The 24,285-nt window shown below is 33.8% G+C and overlaps 1 protein-coding gene across 1 annotated transcript; it reads right to left on the bottom strand.

Annotated features, from left to right (window-relative positions):
* Positions 1-1,501: 1,501 nt before the first annotated feature.
* On the bottom strand, positions 1,502-22,276 carry LOC132741263 (3-hydroxy-3-methylglutaryl-coenzyme A reductase-like). Its single transcript, XM_060729395.1, has 20 exons — positions 22,120-22,276; positions 21,340-21,517; positions 19,154-19,265; positions 18,584-18,671; positions 16,839-17,029; positions 16,290-16,396; positions 15,639-15,761; positions 15,065-15,201; positions 13,068-13,246; positions 9,101-9,285; positions 8,278-8,472; positions 7,622-7,780; positions 7,068-7,153; positions 6,212-6,283; positions 5,478-5,583; positions 4,881-4,987; positions 4,291-4,495; positions 3,645-3,803; positions 2,887-3,041; positions 1,502-2,241 (listed from the first exon to the last, which is right to left on the bottom strand). Exons 2-20 carry the CDS (start codon positions 21,505-21,507, stop codon positions 1,875-1,877), a joined length of 2,901 nt encoding a protein of 966 aa, XP_060585378.1. The 5' UTR covers positions 21,508-21,517; positions 22,120-22,276; the 3' UTR covers positions 1,502-1,874.
* Between the last annotated feature and the right edge of the window lie 2,009 nt (positions 22,277-24,285).

The raw sequence follows: 24,285 nt of genomic DNA, 5'->3' as shown, positions 1-24,285 counted from the left end.
GCGTTATACAAACATAGTGTAAAGACGCGCTAAATGTTAGCGTTATACTATAGACGCGTCAATGAAAAGTGACTCTTATTTCACTTTAAACGGTCTTTATTTTGGGTATGTGATAAATAGAATATTAAATTCGTGTTAGTTCATTACTGAATTTATTGCACTCGTTGAATAAAATAATATTATGCTCGCCAGAGGCTCGCATAATATAATTTTATTCAACTCGTGCAATAAATTCAGTATTGAACTTACACTCATTCAATATCCTCTATATACTTTAATAGTTCACAATATAACCAATGCCCGTCATGCTACCAGTAATTTGTTTGTTTTAATTAAGTCACGCAAACACCTTCACTGGTCGTATAGAGACTTTCCATCTCGCAGAGGATGAACCCCTCTGTACATTATTTCAGGCCACAACAGGCACCCGAGAATAATTAATGAAATTCCTTTAGCTAGCTGAATTGCATCCTCACATAAAGAATCAGAAGTCCCAGGCAGGATTTGAACCCACAGCTTTGAGGGGCAAGTGGGCTGATGTCAACAGCCATAACCACTGAGGAATGAAAAAAAGTTGTTAACATAAAATAGGGTGACCTAAGAGAGACAAACATGCAGGATTTGAACTCAAAGCTTTAAGGGGCAAGTGGGTTGGGGCCGTAACCACTCAGGAATGAATGTCCCATGATATGATAAAGTAGGGTTAAGTAACTTACCTAAGAGAGACAAAAATGTAAATGCAGTGAAACACATGGATCAATAAGTTATAACAAAAACATTCATAGACATTTGAAGCATGTATATAATAGCAATGCTAAATTGTGACTAGGCCCTACAAATTGAAATAATGACTGTCAACACTTAGGTAAACAAACTTTAAAGCAATGCGCAAAGAAGAATACATTTATAAATATTTTTATAAAAACATATAAAATTTATTGAACATTCATATCAACATATTAAATCTTTCCAAGCAATCCTTTCTATAACATAAAGCTTTGAAATAACAAAAGTTATCTGTAAGACAACGTGCTCGACTGTAATCAATGCTTGACAGTAACAAAAAGGGCATAACTCTGTAAAAAAAGTAACTCAAGAGTTATGTGTTAATCATGTTAGAGAATCACAGAGAATAAGTGTGTAAAGTTTCAATCAATTCATTTCATTACTTTTGGAGATACCAACTTGCACAAAAAACTCAACCAAAGTGTGACCTGACCCAGACACTGAAACCTGCATGAGTGCAATAGATCTCCCTATTCTTGGTCATCTTGGAATGCTTGAGCAAAAAATTAAAGCTTAAAAATAATGATTATATTGTTTTTTTTTTCACCTATGACCGGACTCAAGTCTATAATTTATGTACATTAAGAGTAGCATTTTATATAAGCTGACTGAAATACAAGTCTTACAATATCTCTATAAGAAATGTCCCATTTCAAATATTAAGTCTCATTTAAATTACATAATGCCTTAGTATAAACTATAATAGTGTCATGCAGACACTGAAGTCGCTAGCAAGATTCGAACCCACAGCAGTGAATGGCAAGTGATTGGAACTTCAGTGGAAGTGATCTTCAACCACAAGACCATGGAGCCCCATCAATTTTGGTTTAGTAAAATAACTAGGGATAGCAAAGAGTTAACAGTTAGAAATCTTCAGAGTATCCAGGTACTTCATCGCAAAAGTTATTTGTTGATATCCCTGTTGCCATTCCTAGAATTTATCGGAACACAGCTTGTTGTTACATTTCAAGCTTTACAGAAATAAGGCAGCATAGTAATCAAAACATCTCACATGATATACGCACCTTATTTACGAATAAATAAATATCCTTGTAAACAATTTGTTAAAACACCTAATTAAAACACCATTAGGAAACATGTTTTATGCATGACTGAATATCGTCTTTGTTTGTACGACCTCGCTGTCTTCTGCCTTCATCATCGTGCCTCGATCTGACACCACTAGAGTCTGGTTTCTCGTTTTGTTTGCTGGATTTTTCACTAGATTTTTCAATACACTTGTCATTATATATTTGATTCTTCGGCAATTCACTAAGATTTTGACGTACACTAGATAAACTGTTTGTATGAGACAGTGAACATCGTAATCGGGCAATATCGGAAGAGTTTTGAAAGGAATTGCTACACGAATTGTCTTGTGAAGAATTTGGCAATGTAAAACTCTGTCCTCGTTTGCCATCTGGTGACTGGATTGAATTTACGGAAATACTGGATCTGAAAAATTAAGAAGGTAAAATAACATATTTTTCAAAACATACAATTTTTCAAATTTCAAGTTGTTATAAAGTTTATTATCACGCCTTTGGAGTAAAAACATGACTAATTTTGAATGATTTTGTACATTAGCTTATTCATGGATGATGATAAATGTTAATAGTCAAGATAAGCACCTATTTTCTCAATGCCCGAAAGATCTTAAATCTTAATTAAAGTGATGATACCAGGTAAGCTTGTGAAAGAAACACATTTGGAATCATATTCTGACCATCAGTCCATCAAACTGGCATTCCTGGATAATCAACCTGTAATTACAAATTGAACTCCCCAACAGAACGACCACTTATCCCTATATGATTTCTAAATTAATGGGGAGTGACAAATGACCATATGACTCAATATCTGAGATCAACGTCATCGAGAAATATCTCATCGTCCGAGGATCGTACCATCAACCCCTGGATTATTTATCTGATGCTCTTCATATTCAGCTAAGTGACCGAGATCAACTGTCACAGGAACATTTCACCTTGCCCGAGGATTGAACCAGCTACCCTTAAGATTACTTCTCTGGTGCTCTCCATATTGAGCCAAAAGGCCGACAAACTTTATGAAAACTATACCATCAAGGTTCAGTTTTACCTGTTGTGTTTAAGATGACTACGGACTAAATGTCCCGCGGCTAATGCTGATAACAAGGAAAGTTCCCCCGCCAATACCGTACCACATACTATACGCGCCAGTTGCTGGGCATTACTTCCTGGATTGTCTACACTTGAACCGTGTACCCCTAACATCTGAATCAACAAGAAAGCAAAAATGTTAAACAGGGTTTAAAAATGTACTGAGCTTTAGATAATAATTTTTTGTTTTGTGATAAAAATTATATCAAAATATCTAACTATTTCAACATTGTACATATAATAGAGCAACTTTCTAGGTTAAGTTCTAGAGGACGACCCTCGATGCACCTGTGTGCATGAATTTAAGCACTAGGGACACCTGATAAGAACCACCAACACACAAGTTCGGTTAGATGTCACATCAACACCCTTAAAATGGATAATGCTGAAGCGTCAGGCCTATACTGAAATGTTGTCATGATACAAGCCCCTCAGGAGCCATGCAGGCACTAGTAAGAGGGCTGTCGTGGTGATCGTAGAAGCCCAGTGAGTGATCACGGTTGGAGCCCCCACGAGTGCAGATCTTGGTGGTAGCAGCAAATATTCAAACGACGTTTTTATTGTGATTTTTATTCTTTTACTAGTTGAAGATGCCATCAGGTGCCCCTCCATGCATAATCACCATAATGAGCACGTTCCTAGGCTGTTTGAACATTGAAGACTATAGGAAGAAGGTGAATGTTACATTAAAGTGGCAACAATCCATGTATGACATACCTTAAGACAAGCTGCTTGCGGTGGCAATATAGTTCCTCCCCCTACAGTACCTACTTCTACAGAGGGCATTGTACATGTGATATACAGGTCCTCGTTGTTCTCACCAGTAGCCTCTACCAGGGTTATACAGTTACTACTGGCAACTGTCTGAGCTGGGTCCTATAAGTAAAAAATAATACTTCATGTAAATAATTGCTACATATTTTTACGAGGAATTCCTGATGAATAAAAAAAATAAGATGTGAGAAATTTCAATTGTCACCAAATGACACTTATTTCATTTATATGATATTATGCATGACAAAAAGAAAATTTTGATCCATTACGCATTCTTTTTTGCTAAATCTTTGGATTTAATGATTATAAAATAAAATTCTATTTCTTACTCAGTTTCAAACAGTGTGATATATTTAACTGAAACTTTTCAATATCTGATAAGATCAATTTATTTTTTTTAAAGGAATCAAGAAACTTATCACTTGCAAAGAAATTGGTTATTCCTAGTTAGTTACCTAGGTTACGTGGACCAATCACTGAAGTTGACCAAAACATCAATGTTCAACAATTTAACCATTAATTACTTTCATCTTTTGACAAGTTACAAATATAACATTCTTTAGATCAGAAAAGTAGAACTATGTTTTACCTGTCCAGTGGCTATAAACATGGCAGTTACAATATTGGCAGCATGAGCGTTATACCCTCCTATACTGCCTGCCATCGCCGACCCTATCAGGTTCTTACTGATGTTCAGATCTACGAGGGCTGGTACTGTAGTCTTTAATGTGTTTTTTACAACATCTGCTGGTATGATAGCTTCACAAACAACAGATTTACCCCTTCCTTCAATCCTGGATAAAGGAAGAAAAAACACCCATTTCACCAAAGGTTCAAAATACATATACACTGTATCTACCGCAAACTTTAATTTTAGGTAAAAGAAATTAAAATTTTATTTCAACAAAATTCCATAGAAATAGATTGACACTTACACTCAAGTCTGGTCAAGAATTGCACAAAAATCAATTTCCAATTAAATTCTGAATATATTTTTCATATTTTTTTCTGCATAAAAATGATAAATGTTTTTTTATCCCTGATTGATATTCAGTATGGTAAGGATAAAGGTTTAAATTTGCTACTACAAGAGACGACCCAAGCAGATCTCACTATACTGAAAAAAGCATAACTGCTAATCATTTAAAATGTTCAATTTGACAAATACTTGTAACATACCAATTTATTGCGGATGGTTTTTTGTCTGTACATATATTTCCACTCAAGCTGATGATTTCAAGGTCAGCAAATTCTTCTTGTAAAGTGTGTAGAACCTTCTCTGTACCCTACAATGTACATATAATTATAACATTTAGTGAAATAAAGCCATGGACATTCATTTCTTGTTTTCTTGGATATTATTATTATTAGATAAGTATTTTTATCTGATATTTTCTACAACATTCATTGGATAATCATAACTTTTATATAGTTTTATATCCACAGCTGTTGTCTATTCATGTAGAAATCTTTATATTTTCTCTAAAAAAAGTTGCTTGCTGTATTATAAATTTGTTATAAATATAACTGACAGGCTATAATTATGGTCATATATACGGTTGTTTGCAATATAACCCAAGCTGCTCCAAACAACCCTTAATAAACAGCCATATAACATGTCAAAATATTTATAACTAACTACTTGTAATTATCTAAAATCCTTAAAATTGATTTGAAACCAGCACAGTGAAAGGCTAACATTACAAAGTCAGTAATTTTCAAGTCTGGACCACAAGCCCCTAAAAACTAAGAAATAAGTCAGGAGAGGACAAATACCTTGGACAACATGTTCATGCCCATAGCATCACCAGTGGAGGCAACAAAACGTATATACAACAATCTTCCCGCTTGGATAGCCTGTACCCTCTGTAACCGAGCAAACCTACAAAACAGAATGGTGTAAAACAAGTACTTTAATAGCATAACATAATGTAAATACACTACTGCTAAATAGCTTATCATTCTGTGTTAGATACTTGTACTTGTTTTCCCATCACGGTCCATTTCATCTTACAAAGTTTTTATGCCATATTACCAGTTGCCAAGTCCTTATTCCAACAAAATTACGTCTATTTTTTCCCTATTTCAGAATGTTATTCCCGACCTAACTGTTTCTTTTGAGATAAACTGTTCCGATTTTTTTTTGTAATTAATAGACAGGTAATGTGACCATACACATCACACACAACTTACAATTGTGTAATGTAATTTTTCATCTTTTAAAAATTCTCTGCTATCTCAAAATGCCAAGTGCATTTTTCGAAAAAGCTGGAAACACAATGCCTTAACCATCAAATTTTAGTTTTTGTTAGTTTAAAGTTAGTCTGAGGACGGCAATTGATTCCTATTTTTTTCTCTTTTATTTTATTTACAAATTTAACTAAGATATTTGAGATGACATTAATTTTATATCAAACAGAAATACACTGCAACACCTCAGCTCATATAAAACTGAATATACCTGAAGTACAACTCTTGTTTTTATATCAATAAATATTCAGATATATTACCTGCTAGTAGAGTTAAAAACATCTTTCACTTTATCAAAATTGTCACCATTCTCCAACCATAACTTTGCTTCACTGAAAATTGAGACAAAAATCATGTTTCATGGTTACATACAATCTGATTAAAATCAGCTCCCAAATAAAGCTATGCATTAGGATCTGACGATCACAAATAGTTTATCACCTTTTCATTTTCTTTCAAACAGCCAAAAATCGGCGAGCTTTCATAATTTTGAAAGCCATCTTGTTTCTAACTTAATTGTCTGGAAAACCAACTTTTAGGTAATTTTCACAATTTCGAGAACAAACATGGCATTGTGCATGTAACTGGCAGGTAAACTGGCAAAACAATCTTGACCATTAAAAATTGAGTCTATTATTGCCAGTGCTTTTTTTTCACAATACTTCAAACATGTTTTTTTTCTTCTACCAAAAATCAACAATTTGTTTTACTTCCATGGATATTTTGATATTTCGTCGAATGCCTACCTGTAAAGGAAGATTAGGTTGCATTGCTTAAGATAGCTTTCCTGGGAAAACCAAATCACAATGAAGGCAAAACGGATACTGTCGAAATCAGATCTTAATGTAAGAAATAAGTAGATCTGAACTTTAGCAATCTGAACAAAACATGTCTTAAGCAATTATTCACAAAACACTTCCAGTTAAGGAGAGAAGTGGCATTAAGGGTCAGGGGTGTGACTCCTCAAGGGGTTCAGCAACCCAAACTCAGTAAAGTTTGTTTTTTATAATCGGTCAAAAAAATCATCTGCTCTTAAAGCATTATTTAAATCGCAATTTCTAAACACAAGTAATATTAAGAACAATTTATCCCTCTAGGACAATACATGTAACATACCTAGCTCTGATAGCGGAGGGAAATCGAACTGCTGGACCTCTTGACATACCATCACCTATAACCCGACTGTGTACACCATCGCCTTGCTGTAAATATAATTATAAATACTGCATGAATACCCGGTCTGCCCTTGTTCTATACTGGCAGGATAGATATTTCATTATCAATGTTAACATTCAACCAATTAAGTCACTAGAAATGTATAGATGATACCAAGAACACTTTTAAAAGACGGCTGAATTACATAATCTGTACAAAAAATAGACATAGCCTGCCAAGTACACAAATTGAAAGTATGGGATAGTATCAATCATGAATCTCGTAATTCTAAAGTGAAATTCATCTCCTTGCAATGTCATCAATAAGTATATTCACAAATGATCTTAAAAATTCTGAAAACAACTATAAGCATATCGTCACCTTAGTGCAGTAACGGGTTAACTCCTATATAATTTCAAAAGAAGTTAACCCGTTACTGCACTAAGGTGATGATATAACTGTAAATCTGTGATTATTACAATTTTCTGAATGAGAAAATATCTTCAACCACTTACACTAAGGGCTCTACATCCCCGATTCGTACTAGCGACTAGGCAGCCTTCTGTTGTTGCCATAGGAACCATGTATGTTTGTCCATCTAGAAGCAGGGGACCAGCCACACCAACAGGAAGTGGCATGTAACCAATCACATTCTCGCAACATGCCCCATCCACCTGAATATACAAATCAAATATTAGCAAAAAAGTGCATTTCACTGAAACCAGGCTAATAATTGCACACAAAAAATCGATATTCAATTTATTTCTGAGTATATTTCATCACCAACCCCTGCAAATGTTTAAATTTTAAGTCTTTAACTTGATTTATGTAAGAATTTCATTTATATTTTTTTAAGAATTATAACCTCAATGGAGTCAGTGATTTTTCACCTTATATATTAGAGGCCTGTAAAAGGCCTCTTCCCAGTCAAAATTTTCTTTTAAATCACCCAGTTTTCCTAAATACTGAACTTACAACAGCTTTTTAACTTCCCAAATTAACAATTTCAACAATAAATTTTCCCAAAATCATGAGGCTAAATTCTCTTCCCAATTAAGTGAGAAAAACCACTGGGAGTTCTGGGACTAAAAAAGTTAATATAATATTAAAACACTTTGTCAATAAAAGACAATTTTAAAATTGAAAAATCAAAACAGTCATTCAAACTTACATAGGTATAATCATAGTTGGAAAATGGGAGAGAAGTCATGGAATCTTCTGTTTGTAATTTATCCTCAATTATCTGCCTTCTAACAGACACACCCCTTTCATAATCTCCCAGGGTACCCTCAAGCTTGTACGAGGGTATATGACGTTTCTCCACCAATAATTTCACCTCATCGTCTGTCAACTCCTGAACACCATTCTAAATACAAATATAGTACACTGTGTAAACATAGAGGATATTGAATGAGTGTATATTTAATATTAAGTTTAATGAAATCAACGAAATCATACTATGCGAGCCTCTGACCAGCGTAATATTGCTTAAATCAATGAGTTCAAATAAATAAGTATTGAATCTACACGAATATAAAACTGGTATTCTTTTAATCACATATCAAAAACAGTTAAAAAGAATCTTTTTTCATTGATATGCCTATAGTGAATGCTAAAATTAGTGCGCCTGTATATAATGCAAATGACATCATGTCAAAGTTTTATTACACAAGTGTAATATTGGTTTTATTCAATGGCTATCCAAACCACTCTACAAATGGATACAACAGCACTGCCATATAATTTTAAGTCAAATCTGGCTAAAAAATGCATTAAATTCTGACTTGCAATTTAATTTCAGTATATTTCTTTTATGTTCTTTTTCATTTTTTCATTTCAAGTGCCCCAGTTGTTCAAATTTTATGTTTTAGACCTCAGTGGAGCTCTTTCAATATCTGACAATCACTAAAATTATATAATCCTAAAGCTATGCAGAAAGTTTTCACCCTAAATTTGATTTTTTTCAAAGTGAGAAAATCTTACACAAAACTTACGTCAGATTTCAATATTTCGATGCACTGTTTCAGGGACCTCGGTTCTTCATAACTCACTAATCTCTTCAACGGAGAGAGTGACTGGAGGGCAGCAGTCTGCGTACCTTTACTATCAACCATTGTATCATCATTCTCATCATCGTCATCACCGAGGGAAAATGATGTCCGAATATTTTCCTCTGAATCTGTAACATGATATAAAACTTCAATCATATTTGAGTGAAAAATGTTGCAAACCTTTCATTTATTGGATCATTTTGTGCAATTAAAATGATATATTCTGCAAACAGTGTGAAAGAATAATCTGAAATGTTGCAAATCATTTATTGGTCCAGACGTACATCTAACTATACATGAATCTGTGAATAATATTTCAGATCTTCCATTTAAACAAGAGGGCCATGATGGCCCTGAGGTCGCTCACCTGTATATAGGCCCCCCCCCCCACCCCCGGGCCAATTTTTACCCAAGGGCTTTTATTTGTTTATTTGAACAGACTTGGTAGACACCCATAAGAAGATGTTTCATGCTAAACATCTAAGTTCTAGCTCATTGGGTTTTTTAAAAGAAGATTTTTGAAGTTTTTACTATACACATATAGTTAAAAACAATGACACCCCTGGGGCAGGGCCAGTTTTGACCCCCGGGCTTTTATTTAAACATACTTTGTAGATATTTACTTAAAGATGTTTCATGCTTAATATCTAAACTCTAGCTATTTGGGTTTTTTCAAAGAAGATTTTTAAGTTTTTGCTATACACATATAAGGAAAATCAATGACCCCCGTGCGGGGCCAGTTTTGACCCCAGGGCTTTTATTTGAACATACTTGGTAGACACCCATTAGAACATGTTTCATGCTAAATACCTTAGCTCTAGCTTATTGAGTTCTTTAAAAGAAGATTTTTTAAGTTTTTACTATATGCATAAAGGGAAAATCAATGACCCCCCGGGGCGGGGCCAATTTTGACCCCAGGGCTTTTATTTGAACAAACTTGGTAGACACTCATTAGAAGATGTTTCATGCTAAATATCTTAGCTCTAGCTCTTTGGGTTCTTTAAAACAAGATTTTTTAAGTTTTTACTATATGCATATAGGGAAAATCAATGACCCCCTGGGGCGGGGTCAATTTTGACCCCAGGGCTTTTATTTGAACAAACTTGGTAGACATTCACTAGAAGATGTTTCATGCCAAATATCTAAGCTCTAGCTCTTATGGTTCTTTAAAAGAAGATTTTTTAAGTTTTTACTATATGCATATAGGGAAAATCAATGACCCCCGGGGCGGGGCCAATTTTGACCCCAGGGCTTTTATTTGAACAAACTTGGTAAACACTCACTAGAAGATGTTTCATGCTTAATATCTTAGCTCTAGCTCTTTGGGTTCTTTAAAAGAAGATTTTTTAAGTTTTTACTATATGCATATAGGGAAAATCAATGACCCCCTGGGCGGGGCCAATTTTGACCCAAGGGCTTTTATTTGAACAAACTTGGTAGACATTCACTAGAAGATGTTTCATGCTTAATATCTAAGCTCTAGCTCTTTACGGTTCTTTAAAAGAAGATTTTTTAAGTTTTTACTATATGCATATAGGGAAAATCAATGACCCCCCCCCCCCCGGGCGGGGCCAATTTTGACCCCAGGGCTTTTATTTGAACAAACTTGGTAGACACTCACTAGAAGATGTTTCATGCCAAATATCTTAGCTCTAGCTCTTTGGGTTCTTTAAAAGAAGATTTTTAAGTTTTTACTATATGCATATAGGGAAAATCAATGACCCCCTGGGGCGGGGCCAATTTTGACCCCAGGGCTTTTATTTGAACAAACTTGGTAGACACACACTCAGGGTTGTCATTAAGAGGCGGCAGGCGGCCAAAATGCCTGTCTCAAATGCATTATGGGCCGCCTCAAAATTAAGAAAACACTCTTTGTTATGCATGATAAAGACAGAAATGACCGCCCTCAAGTTCAAAACAAACCTTCTGCAAAAAAAGTTAATAACAACCCTGCACACTAGAAGATGTTTCATGCCAAATATCTAAGCTCTAGCTCTTAGGGTTGTTTAAAAGAAGATATTTAAAGATTTTTCTTTCGGTTGCCATGGCAACCAGAGTTCTGCATGGAATTAAATTCTTTGAACAATTTTTAAAGGTGACCACCAAAGGAACATTCCTGTGAAGTTTGGATGAAATTGGCTCAGTGGTTTATGAGGAGATGTCATTTAAAGCATAAGTTTACGGACGGACGACAGACGGACGCCGGACGAAAAGCGATCACAAAAGCTCACCCTGTCACTTTGTGACAGGTGAGCTAAAAAAAAATCAGTGCCCTTTAAATAGATTTTAATCTTTATAAGAAAAATAAATACCAAACTTTACGATGAGGTACACCATTAAATAATCTCCTAAATCTAAAGAAATAACATAGGATCAAAGAAACGTATAAAAACAAATTCAACATTACAAAAAAAACATAACATGAGCTGTCGGTAGGACAGCACGCTCGACTATTCTAAGTGCTTGATAGTAAAAGAGCCTTGATAATGTTTAATTTTTTAAGATCACAAAAGGGCTAATTTTTTTTAATAAATTCATGTTATAGGCCTTAGAGAGAGTCTAATTATACAGTTTTGGCTTGACTATTCGGAAGGTAATGTCACAAGGGTGTTTTATTGAGTATAATAATACTTATTACCTATGAATACATAAATTTGACAGAAAAGGTACAAAGGCTTCTAATTAAGATGTTTTATCAAGTAAATCACTGCTTTATTATTATGAATGCATAAAATTGTCCAAAAAAAAGCACAAACCCTTCAGTAGTAATTGAGATAACAGCTTACAAGCAAAACTTTACCATGAATTTCTAAGTTGAAAAAGGGGAGAAAAATCAGCCTAAATGCAAGATAGAATTATGGATCTTTGTCAGTGACCTACAGTTATGACCCTAAATGCATATGTGAAGTATTAAATAAATTCTTTAATAGTTATTGAGATATGTAAAACTTGCATGTAAACATTAACCAAGAGACAAGTAGAAAAGGGGATATGAATCAGCCTTAATGCAAGATAGAGTTATGGAACTTGGTCAGTGACATACAATTATGACCCTCCAATTATGACCCTAAGTGCATGTGTAAAGTTTCAAGTAAATATCTTTGAAGACCTTTAACCTTTAACCAAAATTTCTAAGTTTCAAAGGGGCAAATAATTCTGCAAATATTGCCGGCAGAGTTATGCAATTTTGCAAACTGATGTACATTGTTACTATAAAAAAGTATTTTAAATTCCAATTGAATATCTCAAGCAATAATTGAGATATTTGACTTTACAAAAAAACTTTAACCAAAATTTCTAAGTTAAAAAGGGGCATAATTCTGTCAATATTGTAGGCAGAGTTATCCAACTTGTCAATCTGATGTACCTTGTTACTATAATAAGGAATTGTAAGTTTCAATTGAATATCTCAAGCAATAATTGAGATATTTGACTTTACAAAAAACTTTAACCAAAATTTCTAAGTTAAAAAGGGGCATAATTCTGTCAATATTGTAGGCAGAGTTATCCAACTTGTCAATCTGATGTACCTTGTTACTATAAATAAGTATTGTAAGTTTCAATTGAATATCTCAAGCAATAATTGAGATATTTGACTTTACAAAAAACTTTAACCAAAATTTCTAAGTTAAAAAGGGGCATAATTCTGTCAATATTGTAGGCAGAGTTATCCAACTTGTCAATCTGATGTACCTTGTTACTATAAATAAGTATTGTAAGTTTCAATTGAATATCTCAAGTAATGATTGAGATATTTGACTTTACAAAAAACTTTAACCAACGCAGACGCCGACGCGGACCCTGACGCCGGGGTGACTACAATAGCTCTCATATTCTTCGAATAGTCGAGCTAAAAACTCAAAATCTACAACATTTTTGAGCGAAATTCAGAACACTATGTGGAAATCACCTGTAGTTTCATTATTTTCAGTCTGTGTACACGCCACTGTAGAACTCATGCTTCTATGTAACTCTATGGTATGTTTAATATCCAATAAGTCTGTATGTCTGTCCACGTAGACATACTTTATCAGTAACACCAGCCCCAACAACAATGTTAAACCATAGTCTATATGTACTGCAAACATCCTGTTACATAAAAAAACAACAACAACATGATTTAAGACAATAAATCAACATGAAATGCTGTGTTTGCAGCTTCCTAAAAAGCTACATGTTCATAATTTCAAAACTTCTCTTGGAATTGACATTACGTCGTCTGTCAATCAAGCTGGCAGGGGTCTTACAGATAAGCCAATTGGCGACCGTTATCAGTTTCACGCTAAGATGTCTGAGAAGTCCGCCATTTTCCTTAGACAAGCTATTTGTATAACACAATGGTGCAGCCGTATTTATAGTGAAATTATTTTGATTTTTTTGTCAATTTAAAGCTATTAAAACAGTATATCTAAGTTACAAAATATCCTGACATATTGATTGATGGAGTCAGTTAGTTCATTTTACAAAAACAAAAATATCAGTAACTTTCTATATTATGAAGATGATAAGTTATATAGCAGGTACAAAAATTAAAACTGGCTATACCACATTGCATTAAACAAGGAAAAAGTTTAAACAAATTCTCTATTCCTTCCTTCATTACAATTATTTCAATTCATAATCAATTCATAATCACATAATATATTATAAGGTCTCAGATTATCCAGATGATATGACATTTTTTGTTCGTTAACAATAAAATGCTGCAGTAGAAAGAAGTACTTGCAAATAAAATGAGAGAATATGCAATAAATATTTTAGGTGAAATTATCCTATCTAAATATTTCTATTAAAGCTCAATGAATTAAGATTAAATATTAAAATACATCTGCTTCAATAACATCATATCTGATCACAGATTTAATTTAAAGCCGAGGTCTGGTATATGCGAAACTTATTTTGAAGTGAATAATATTATCACGAAAATATCTAATGTACAAATATGTATATAATCATATATCATACTACAAAGTTACGAAAGGGCAATTTTCTCATTTAATTTTGACAATTTATGCACAAATGCATTACATATAAGTGATTTCGCACATAAAACCCCAAAAATTATTTGTAAATGTTACTGTTTCATTGATATAATTTTACTTTTATATGTTCCGCTTCATCAATTTTAACTATCTTTGAATTTGTTGACTAAAATGATATTTTGTCAGTAACATCTTCCTTGAAGTCAGCGAGAAATATAACAAGATCCTTGCCAAACGTATTATTCATCATTAATTCGTGAATGCAGTTGTTACTTTTTTGAATACCATAATACATTGAACTATCCAATAAAAGCATAGACCAAATTATATAAGGTTTATTCATTAGTCACTTAAGTGGCATGACAGTTTCGCGTAAACGTCGGTACCGTCTTTTTTTCTAAGGTTCTGAATGACCAGGTCATGTGAATCAGTGGGCAGAGCAATCCCTTCTCTGGCATAATGTCAATTTAAAGTCTACAATGAACAAAAAAAAGTTTATCTATTGTACAAAAAGTGGAGGTTAAAGTTTAAATCTTTACTGAAAGTTTATAGATAAATCATAAACACTGATAGAGTCTTGTCTCAGTCTTGTTTTTGGTTTACTATTGTAGAATTAAGTTAAAATATACTATATGCCACGCCTACACTAGCTGCCAGGTTTACATTATCTGCAAAGCCCAATGAAGACAGTTTTTGCAGGGTTGTGAATGGATACAACTGTCTACCCATTCCATAGGAAACCCTTTTACATGCCCATTGTAGATCAATCTCCCATACACAAGACCTCGGTTTCAAAGGTTTCCTCAAAGTAATGAGAGCACTAGTGTTGGGGGATCAAACTTGCAACCCCTGAATTGTGAGACTAGCATGTTGCCACTGGGTCACAAATCTATTTCATCAATATAAATGAATAATTTCCACCTACCTATATAAATAGAACTGCCATATAGTCATCTCTGGCTCCCGGTACTCCATGTCGCCCTCAGATAGATCTGTAGTACCAGCCATGCTATTTTTAGTAACAAGACGACTGTGAATATGAACCACTGCAAGACCGGCACTCTGTCAAGATATTGAAAAATTCATATAACAAAATCTATATATAACTAGAAATATGTGTATATAAGGACAAAGATACTACAACATGCCACTGTTTTGTCAGTGCTAAGATGGAAAGCATGACTGGCAGACAGGCGCAAATCTATATACCCCAAACCAACCCACAAAGTTGTGGGGGGAATGTTTAGGAATAATAAGGTAGATACACTGTTAGGAAGAAATTTACCTCCAAGTTACCACACTTCAATTAAGAGGCTTAACCTATATTTATCATATCTCTTTTTCTGAATTACAGTATTGAATCTGTTAATTTATCAACAGACTATTTCAAATTCAAACAGGGCAAATGGATTTTTAAAAAAAAATTTACCAGGTTACGAGTTAGCTTAAAAGTCATCAAAACATAAATTTCTGTAGGTCAACAAAAATTGGGAGCTTACCATGATAATTTTAACCCTCTGTATGACAGGGTTGGGCTTTTTCTCCTCATATTCTAACATAAATTCCTCCGCCATGTGCTTATACTCCTGAACAGAACTTGGTACACTACGACTTACAGTTAACTGAAATGTTATTATAATTATTATCGTTAGTATCAAAGTTATATTTTTATAATTAATTATGACACTTAATAATCTTTCCTTTGACTGTAGAGCAATTTTACCTTACTTGCACTGTATGTACTTTTTACTTGTGGCTTTATCACTGAAAAAAGTCTGTTAAATAATTTGCACCCGCACCTTATTCATTAGAAATTATCATTTGTTAATTATGATTATGAACAAAGTTCTAATTCCTGGAGCTAACTTATACTGGTGTCATTACCATGGAAAAAACAATGCAATGACGCAAGTAGGGCTCAAACCCATAATCCTTGGAATGAAAGGCAGACACTGAAACTACTTGACCAATACTCGTCTTAAATTTGCAAGTCAGAGACTACAAAACCTCTATGTAAATCACATGATATAGGTAAAGGAAATCACAATACTATTAATAGAATGGAAGTCACAAGCAAAAGTCCAGGAGTAAAATGACTCCCAAACTTCCATTAATGGGAGCACGCCCTGCCTTAAGTTAAGAATACTTACTTCAAGAACAAGAGACAAACAAGCTGGATAGAAGGTCATGAAGGCGACATAGTTTGATATGACAGAGAGACATCCAAAACTACACATTGTTCCCAACTGCTGTACACCTGAAACAACAAGGAAAAACGGTTAAAGGCCCATTAAAGCAAAATCCATTAAATGCACACTAAAGCAAAATCCATTAAAGGCACACTAAAGAATAATCCATAAAAGGTCAATCAAAGAAAAATCCATTAATGGCATCCTAAAGCAAAATCCATTAAAGGCACATTAAAGCAAAATCCTTTTAAGGCACATTTAAGCAAAATCCAATAAAGGTGACTTACGCAAAATCCATTAAAGGCACATTATGCCACAGAAACGAATAAATATATATTTATTTATTTAGAAAGAGAAACATGGATTTTATAATGTTACAATAAATTGAATAATAATTTAAATTACATATGCTAATTTCAGTGTAGCTTGTGTAAGATTTTTACATGTACTTGCCTGACCATATGACATAAACTCACAAAATTTACAGCTGACAGAACAAAAAGTTATTACCCGAGATGGTACCCAGCCCTATAGCCAGTGTTTCTACAATAGCATCTAGAGTGATTGCTGGGCCCAGCAGCTCCATTCCTTTACCAATATTTGTCTGTATGTCTTCTCTACTGGTTGAGCTCAGTGCAAACACAGCCAGCGCACTTGCCTTCGATAGATCAATTAGGAACAAGAAAAATGGTAATGCCTCACTGAAAAAATGACCATAAAACACCATTAGTTTGTGATTGGATTAAGAAATATTGCATCTCCTTACCAATGCAGTACTTTTGTTCACTTTAAGAGGAATGAAGGTAAGGCCCATAGAGGGCATAATTGTGCCAAAGAGGGGATGAAGGGAAAATTTACTTATAAACAGATAAATCAGTCCATTTGTCCAGACTGTGATATAATACCATTATCTTTACAAACCACCACATACCTTTCTGTTCCACTTTTGCAATACAATGGTGGGGGTGATATATAAATTTTTGTGAGGGGAATAATGAAACAAATTATTGCCCTACAAAAGCACTGCAAGGTATCTTTCACATTTACTGCATTGCCTTTAAGAGGTTTACAAAGAATTTAATCACTTACAAGAGATTCACTTAGAAGAAAATTACTTCTGTTAATTAACTAATTTACAGTCTCCTCCCCATACAATTCACAACTGATTATTTTTTTCAAAGCCTGTTTACCTTTTTTGACTTTATAAAAATCTTTGACAATTACAAATTTATCGGAAAAAAACGTAAATCATTACTGTTATTAAACAATGGTGCATGTTTTACTTGTTAAGACAGAGGGAGAGGTCATGGCTGAATATAATATATCATAAAATTTCTAATAAACAGTTACACAAAATCTATTTAGAATGATTTTTGGATTTAGAAAAAACTGTGTTTTAATAAAAGCCGCCCTTTAGAAAAATGTTTAGCCCCGGGGGCATAGAGGTGTCATCGATAAGGATTTTTGTATTGATATATCGGTAATGAATTATCGGCGATACAGCGATATATCGATTGCCAGGCTAAATTTTAGCTTTCAAGTCTTTTTAAATGTTTCCTAAGGACACTGACAAAGCAGTTAAAAATGCAAAAAAGATAAACTATGAAAACTGAACAATTTGTTTCTTTTTAATCATATAGCTATAAGTGAAAATTAATGACTAGTAACTATAAAGTTTAAAGCCTTTTCCATTTTACTTTAGTTGTTGTTGTTGCTATTACGTAGTAACGGATCATGCTAAATCCTGTCCTTGCCGTTCCAATTAAGCCGGGTTTAATTGGCAAATTATAGTGTGTAGAACCTGAATAATTATTTAAGTTTAACATTTTGTAATCATAATTTTTACAAAGGAACACTGACAAATTTTTCTTGGCATTTCTACAACTCCACTTAGCAGACGTGCAAGATTACAACGAAATTAGGCAGCATTCGTTAGAGACACTGGGAGGTAACTTTGGCATTGATTTCTGTTTTCATTTTAGAAAAAAAAATGTTTCTTGCATTCATAACTTTATATGTCGCTTTTATTTTGATGTTTTGCGACAGTAAACAGGTCTGTCAGTTCTATAAAACCTGTTCGCTGAAGTCTCTTTAGCTAGAAATTATATGTGCATTCGATATCCGATATTTAAAAAATGGAATCAATATCGAATCGGATAACAAAGATCGTTGATACACCGATATGGATTGAATCGATGACACCCCTACGGGGGCATTTAATAGGAATTTTACAGTATACAACAAATCTAACTTACTATAATCCAGAAATAGTGTTTCCGAACATTTTCACAAATGCTATACAGAAGACAAAACTTGAAAATATTGTGAACACTCCAGATATTCCTGCAATATGAGATCAACAATAGTGAATATTAATCATTCCAGTCATCAATCATACCATTTATAAATTATAACATTCCCTATACATACACTGCCCCTATGCATAATATTTTCACATACATATAGTGACATACATGTATAGGTGAATGTCATCCAAAAGTAGAACAACCATCCCTCTGTTAGGTCACCAAATATAATTATTGTAAAAACTATGAGCTAATGTATAATGTTTATGACATTACAATAATGCATTTCATATCATTCACAAGAACTTTTGAACATTTTATCAGATGTAACTTTTAATTTAGTTACAGGACAACTTAAATTTATTGGATTTATAAGTGATAACCTTTAAAATTTACTATTTGTTAACTTAATCAATAATGATGTAATAACCCAAGATAATTTCATGATCTTGAGAACCAAAGATGTAAAATTTGAGCAATACTTTATTTAAGATAAGATAAATATTCATATGGTTATACCTAGAAGATGTTTGGCACCCAATCTGCGTAGATTTCTGAACTGCATGTATATATAAACTAAGGCTACACATCTTCCGAATGAAAGAACAATCATATCAGATCTACTTAATTTCTGAAATGAAAAATACAAAAGAAACATAAAGTTTTGCCATTAACGTCTAGTTTAACATAAACTGTGATAAGATTTAGAAAAAAAATATCTGACATAAGGGGAGGCTTTAGGGAGAAGTGACGAGATTCATTTATCAATGTATGTTGTATGTTATCGCAATTATGTTGACTCACTGTACATATCTTATAAAATGAATTGGATTTGTGTTACAACAGAATATTCAATTTTAATTTAACCCTTTCCCCCATGAGCATATTGTGAAAAATGGCCGTTTTCACTGAAAAGCCTCCTGTTACAAGTTCAAACTGCTATGAAACTATGAAAAATGCTTCAATACTTATCAAACTTGGCACAAATGTTGACTAGACCATTGCCTTTGTAACGACATGCTCAGTCTTAAATTTCCTGTTACCATGGCAACGAGGGGACATCTCAAAATTGCCAAAAATCACTATTTTGCCTCGATTTTTTCCATCAAAATTTATTTCAAAGTGCTGCAACTGCTCAAGGGATTGAGATAGAGTCAAAGGCTTTTCAGCGTTTGTAAAACGTTACATTATGATTGACCTGGGGTCATTTTTAGCCTCTCACAAGTCCAAAATTTTCTTGGCGATGAGGGGGACTCCGCCCCCCTTCAAACCCCCCTAACAGAAGGGGGCACATCCCCCTTCTGGCAACCCCCTGATGTATCTTTTGGATGGGGGGCGGCGCCGAAAAAGTGCTCAATTTTTTAAGCAACATTTCTCAAACGAAAACTTATGTTTGGGGCCCAAATAGGACCATTTTTTCACTATTTGAGGCCTAAAAAAAAGGGGGGGTCGAAAGTGCGTTGTTTCGCGTATATATGTGGTAAAGGGTTAAAAGTAGTTTGAAACAAGTAATAAGAATGAGTATCATGTAATGCAACCATTGCATTAAATGAAGATAAAAAAGCCATAGTTGATTCCTATCATGGATCATATCATGGGTGGATTAACAGTTATTCCCTTCTGATTTGCTATTAAAAAGCTTGCGCCGGACATTATATTCATATTCACTTATGTTGTAAAGAAAATGAAAGTAGATAACGAAAGAAACGATCTTTAATTTAACTTCATTTGTAATAAGTACACTGTAATATGCCGTCAATTTTATCAAATTTAACTCGTTGACAAAAAAGGTTATCATAACTTTCATTTAAAATTACCGTTACATTTATATGTCGAGCGGTCCTAATCATTCGATTGTGAAAATTTAATTGACGTTTGATCCGTCCATCATAAATAATTGTTACGGGTAGTTGTATGTTAGCGATTTAATGATTGGTTTAATAATACCGCCTCGATTAAAACGTGAATTACGATTGGTTTCTCGCACGTATTGGAAATCTCGCCGGGGGCGGAGTCTAATTGTTCCTCAAGTGTCTGTTAATTAGACTTTTATGACATGTTGGTAAACAAACGGATTAATGACATTTCGCGTTGATTGAGTTGCATGACAGTCCCTTTTTCTGACGGCGAGGGTAAACAAAGCAAACACACACAACATGTTATTCACAGTTATTGTTATTGTTGGTAATTTTCAATAATGGATCAATAAAATCGGACGACTTCATCTTCGCTTTCATGTAGGATGTTGGCGAAGTCACACGGAATTTGGTGACTATTTCGCCCAAATCGCCCACTAGCTCGAGCCCTGGGTTGCACAAAAAGCTACATGTACCTACATCATCTTTATTCTTTTACCACCTTAAAAACTTGGTATACAATATTGTTCATCAAGAGCTGACAGTAGGACAGCCTTCGACTACTTTTAACACTTGATAGAAAACAATTGCTTGGATAATGAAGAACTTTCTTTTTTAAAGTTTAAACAGGGTTGCATTTGTAATTCTGCCAGAATCCATGTTAGAGTTATGGATAGTGACCTCCTAATGTACTCTGAAATAAGCCATTAGGTGTGAAATTAAATCCAATTCCCTTTACGTCAAATACAGACTGCACACAAAAACTTAACCAAAGCGTAATGACTCACCTGCATGAGTACAATAGCTCTCTCTATTCTTGAAATAGTTGAGCTTATAAAATGAATTTACCTGAGCTTTAGCACATTCATAATTCCATCCACAAACTTTATCATGATCCACATGTATTGTGGTTCCCATGGAAATTAAACTAGAGATAATTGTTACTGTTGCAACAACCACCTCAAGTGGATGAGCGGCACAGAACTCTCCATGAACTCTGAATAGTGATCTCATCATTTTGGCTTTTCTGAAAAGATAATGTTTTAAGTTTTTCAAACGGCACTCTCGATTAAGTCTAAATATTGATTATCAATAATTAAATTTTGTGAAGACACTTTAAAATATGACAAAACTATCATGCCAACATGTTTACATATACATCATTGTGAGCTGTGATTCATTATCTAAAAATAGAAAGCTAAATATAGATCTGTGCAAGTTGAACATGTACATAAATAATATTTATAATTCTAGCTACCTTTAAGTTATGTAAATCTGAGGTTTCACAAATGAAAGGCACGTTTGGCTACTAACCAAAATAGACAACATAAAGTAAACAAAACCTGAAAAATATATTTTAGGTAAATCTAATAATATATCTACCTGGACAAAAATTCATCTTTACAGTGAACTGTAAACGTTAGAATTTGCAGTCTCAAGACAAATAAATACTAAGAACGAATTAACCCATTTGATCAGTTTTCAGTGCAACTTTATCGGGTTAACATATCGATATAATATTGACATAATTGATGCAAATTATGAAAAATCTTTTCCGAAACACTTACAAATTACAGAATTAAAAGTTAAACTTGAATTGAACTTCAACAATTGGAAACCAAAACTTACCTTAAATAACAGTACCGTATAAGTAATTGAAGACTAAGTCGGCATTATTAGGAATTTAAAGCACATTCTTAATTTTTCCGGTTATTTCGTCAATGACAGCGGAACTGTTACATCACGTTTCCCACGGTGCGTTTGATACATACGCAAATAATAAAAATAATTATCGGTTGAACACAACTAATAATGAATTGATAATGATTCGCCTCAGTGACAATTCGCCCCATAACGATTCTCTCAAATTTAGTGACGATTCGCCCTTCTTCAAAATTATCATTTAAAACGTATTTTAAGTTATTAATATTATAAAGTGATTAGATTAAATGTATGTTTGTATATATTTATGGGATAAATTGTTACCTTTATTATTTTGAAGAACATTTTAGTGATAAGTTATCAATATTTAAACTGATATTTGTCTAATTTCGTCTCAGTTTATAGACGATTCGCCCCACTTTAATAGTCATCATGACACCATGTAACTGTCTACATAGAATTGCTAGAAAATGACTAACCATCTGCTTTAAATAAGTCACATATATTATATATATGTGTGTGTAAATAAACAATTACCACTTATTCATAAATTAAAACACTAGATTCCTAATTTACAAATCCTTTGTTCACTTAAATTTAAGCTATTGTCCATTAGTATGGCATTTTTGAAGAAAATAGAAAACTAAAAAAACTTACTTGAAAAACTGCAATATAGATCTTGAGGAAAACAGCTCATCATATAAGAACTTCTTTTAAGTTACATAATATATCAGTAGATTAAGACAACTAGCAAATGAATTTTTTTAAAAGGTTTATTAAATATTTTACCAAAATATGTTCAGGAACTTATTTCAGTAACCTTATCTTATTACTCTTTTAGAAATATCACTAGAAGTTATACGACTAACGGTAAGAAAAGCTACTGCTACGAAGCAACCCAGGTCTTGAATAGTCTCTCGAACGAGTTAAGAACAGCAACTGATTACGGCAAATTCATGTGGATTATTCAGACCGGGAGTAGTTTCAAATGTAAGTGTTCTATGTGGTGTGTTGAACTGTTTTCTATTGTACTGTATGCAGTGTCTTTAAAGTTAAAGCTTGCATATAAAAAGTTTATCTACTATCTTTTATTATCCAAAGCCCATGGAATCGGGAGGGTATATTGTTCTGGCGTTGTCTGTCCGTCCTTCTTTCCGTCCGTCCGTCCGAATTTCATTCCCGCGCTAGTTCTCTGCAACTACTGGCTGAAAATCAACAAAACTTTAAGGGCACCATCAATATGAAGAGGGATGCGCATATCGTCGTCTTGTTTCGGTCAGACCCTTTAACTTAGAGTTATTGCCATTGATTAGTTATGCAGTATGCATAAAGAGCAATAATCGTTTCCATGCTATTTCGCTGCAACTACTGACTGGAATTCAACGACAATTTATGGGAACCATCAATACCAAGAGGAGATGCGCATGTTGTTCCCTTGTTCCGGTCAGATCCTTTAACTAAGAGTTATGGCCCTTGATTAGATATGCAGGATGCATATAAAGCAATAATCGTTTCCGCGCTATTTCTCTGCAACTACCGGCTGGAATTCAATGAAACTTTATGGGAAACATCAATACCAAATGGGACTGATTTCAACAACACTTTATGAGAACCATCAATACGAAAAGGACATTTAAATGCCATGATAAATTTATGTAAATAAGCCTTATGTCTCCAGTTGATGTGTTAGTAATAACCAGTGCTCGGCGGGGGATATAAATTCAACGAATTTGCTTGTTTATTTTGTGTTTGCCTGCCTTGAAGATATGCTGTCTGTGGCTTATATTTAATGTGTTCTTATGTGCTCGTTTATGTGCTTATAGTTGCTATATAATCAGGAGGAGCTGGATTCCATACCTATATATATACCTTTTCCTGAGATGAAATGACGAAATCAGGCACACTGCATACACCCAGTATTTTCATTATTATTTTGGACGTGGCGGGGTTAGGGTGTGACCCAAGGATCCCAAGAGTGGAGACTGTAGCTGTTTTCTGCATATCATTTGTGCTTCGTTTTTTCTCTGTGTGTGGTACCTGCTGGTCAGCTCTTCTCAAAATTGATTTTGGGGATAACAGCCTTTTAAAACCGTTCTAATGTCTCAGACTTTTTTCTTTTTATAATCTAACCTC

Source organism: Ruditapes philippinarum, unplaced genomic scaffold (genome assembly GCF_026571515.1).
Source record: "Ruditapes philippinarum isolate M1 unplaced genomic scaffold, ASM2657151v2 ctg1593_1_1_1_1, whole genome shotgun sequence".
In the NCBI taxonomy this organism is placed as follows: domain Eukaryota; kingdom Metazoa; phylum Mollusca; class Bivalvia; order Venerida; family Veneridae; genus Ruditapes; species Ruditapes philippinarum.
The sequence above is the reverse complement of the archived record's forward strand: the minus strand, read 5'-3'. Positions and strand labels throughout refer to the sequence as shown.

Excerpts from the sequence above, each read along its gene's own strand:
- LOC132741263 (XM_060729395.1), bottom strand. The coding sequence starts at position 21,507 with ATGATGAGATCACTATTCAGAGTTCATGGAGAGTTCTGTGCCGCTCAT. Across the intron at positions 19,266-21,339 it reads ATGAATGTGCTAAAGCTCAG|AAATTAAGTAGATCTGATAT; the intron begins GTAAATTCATTT and ends TTTTCATTTCAG. Across the intron at positions 15,202-15,638 it reads AGAGGGTTAAAATTATCATG|AGTGCCGGTCTTGCAGTGGT; the intron begins GTAAGCTCCCAA and ends ATATCTTGACAG.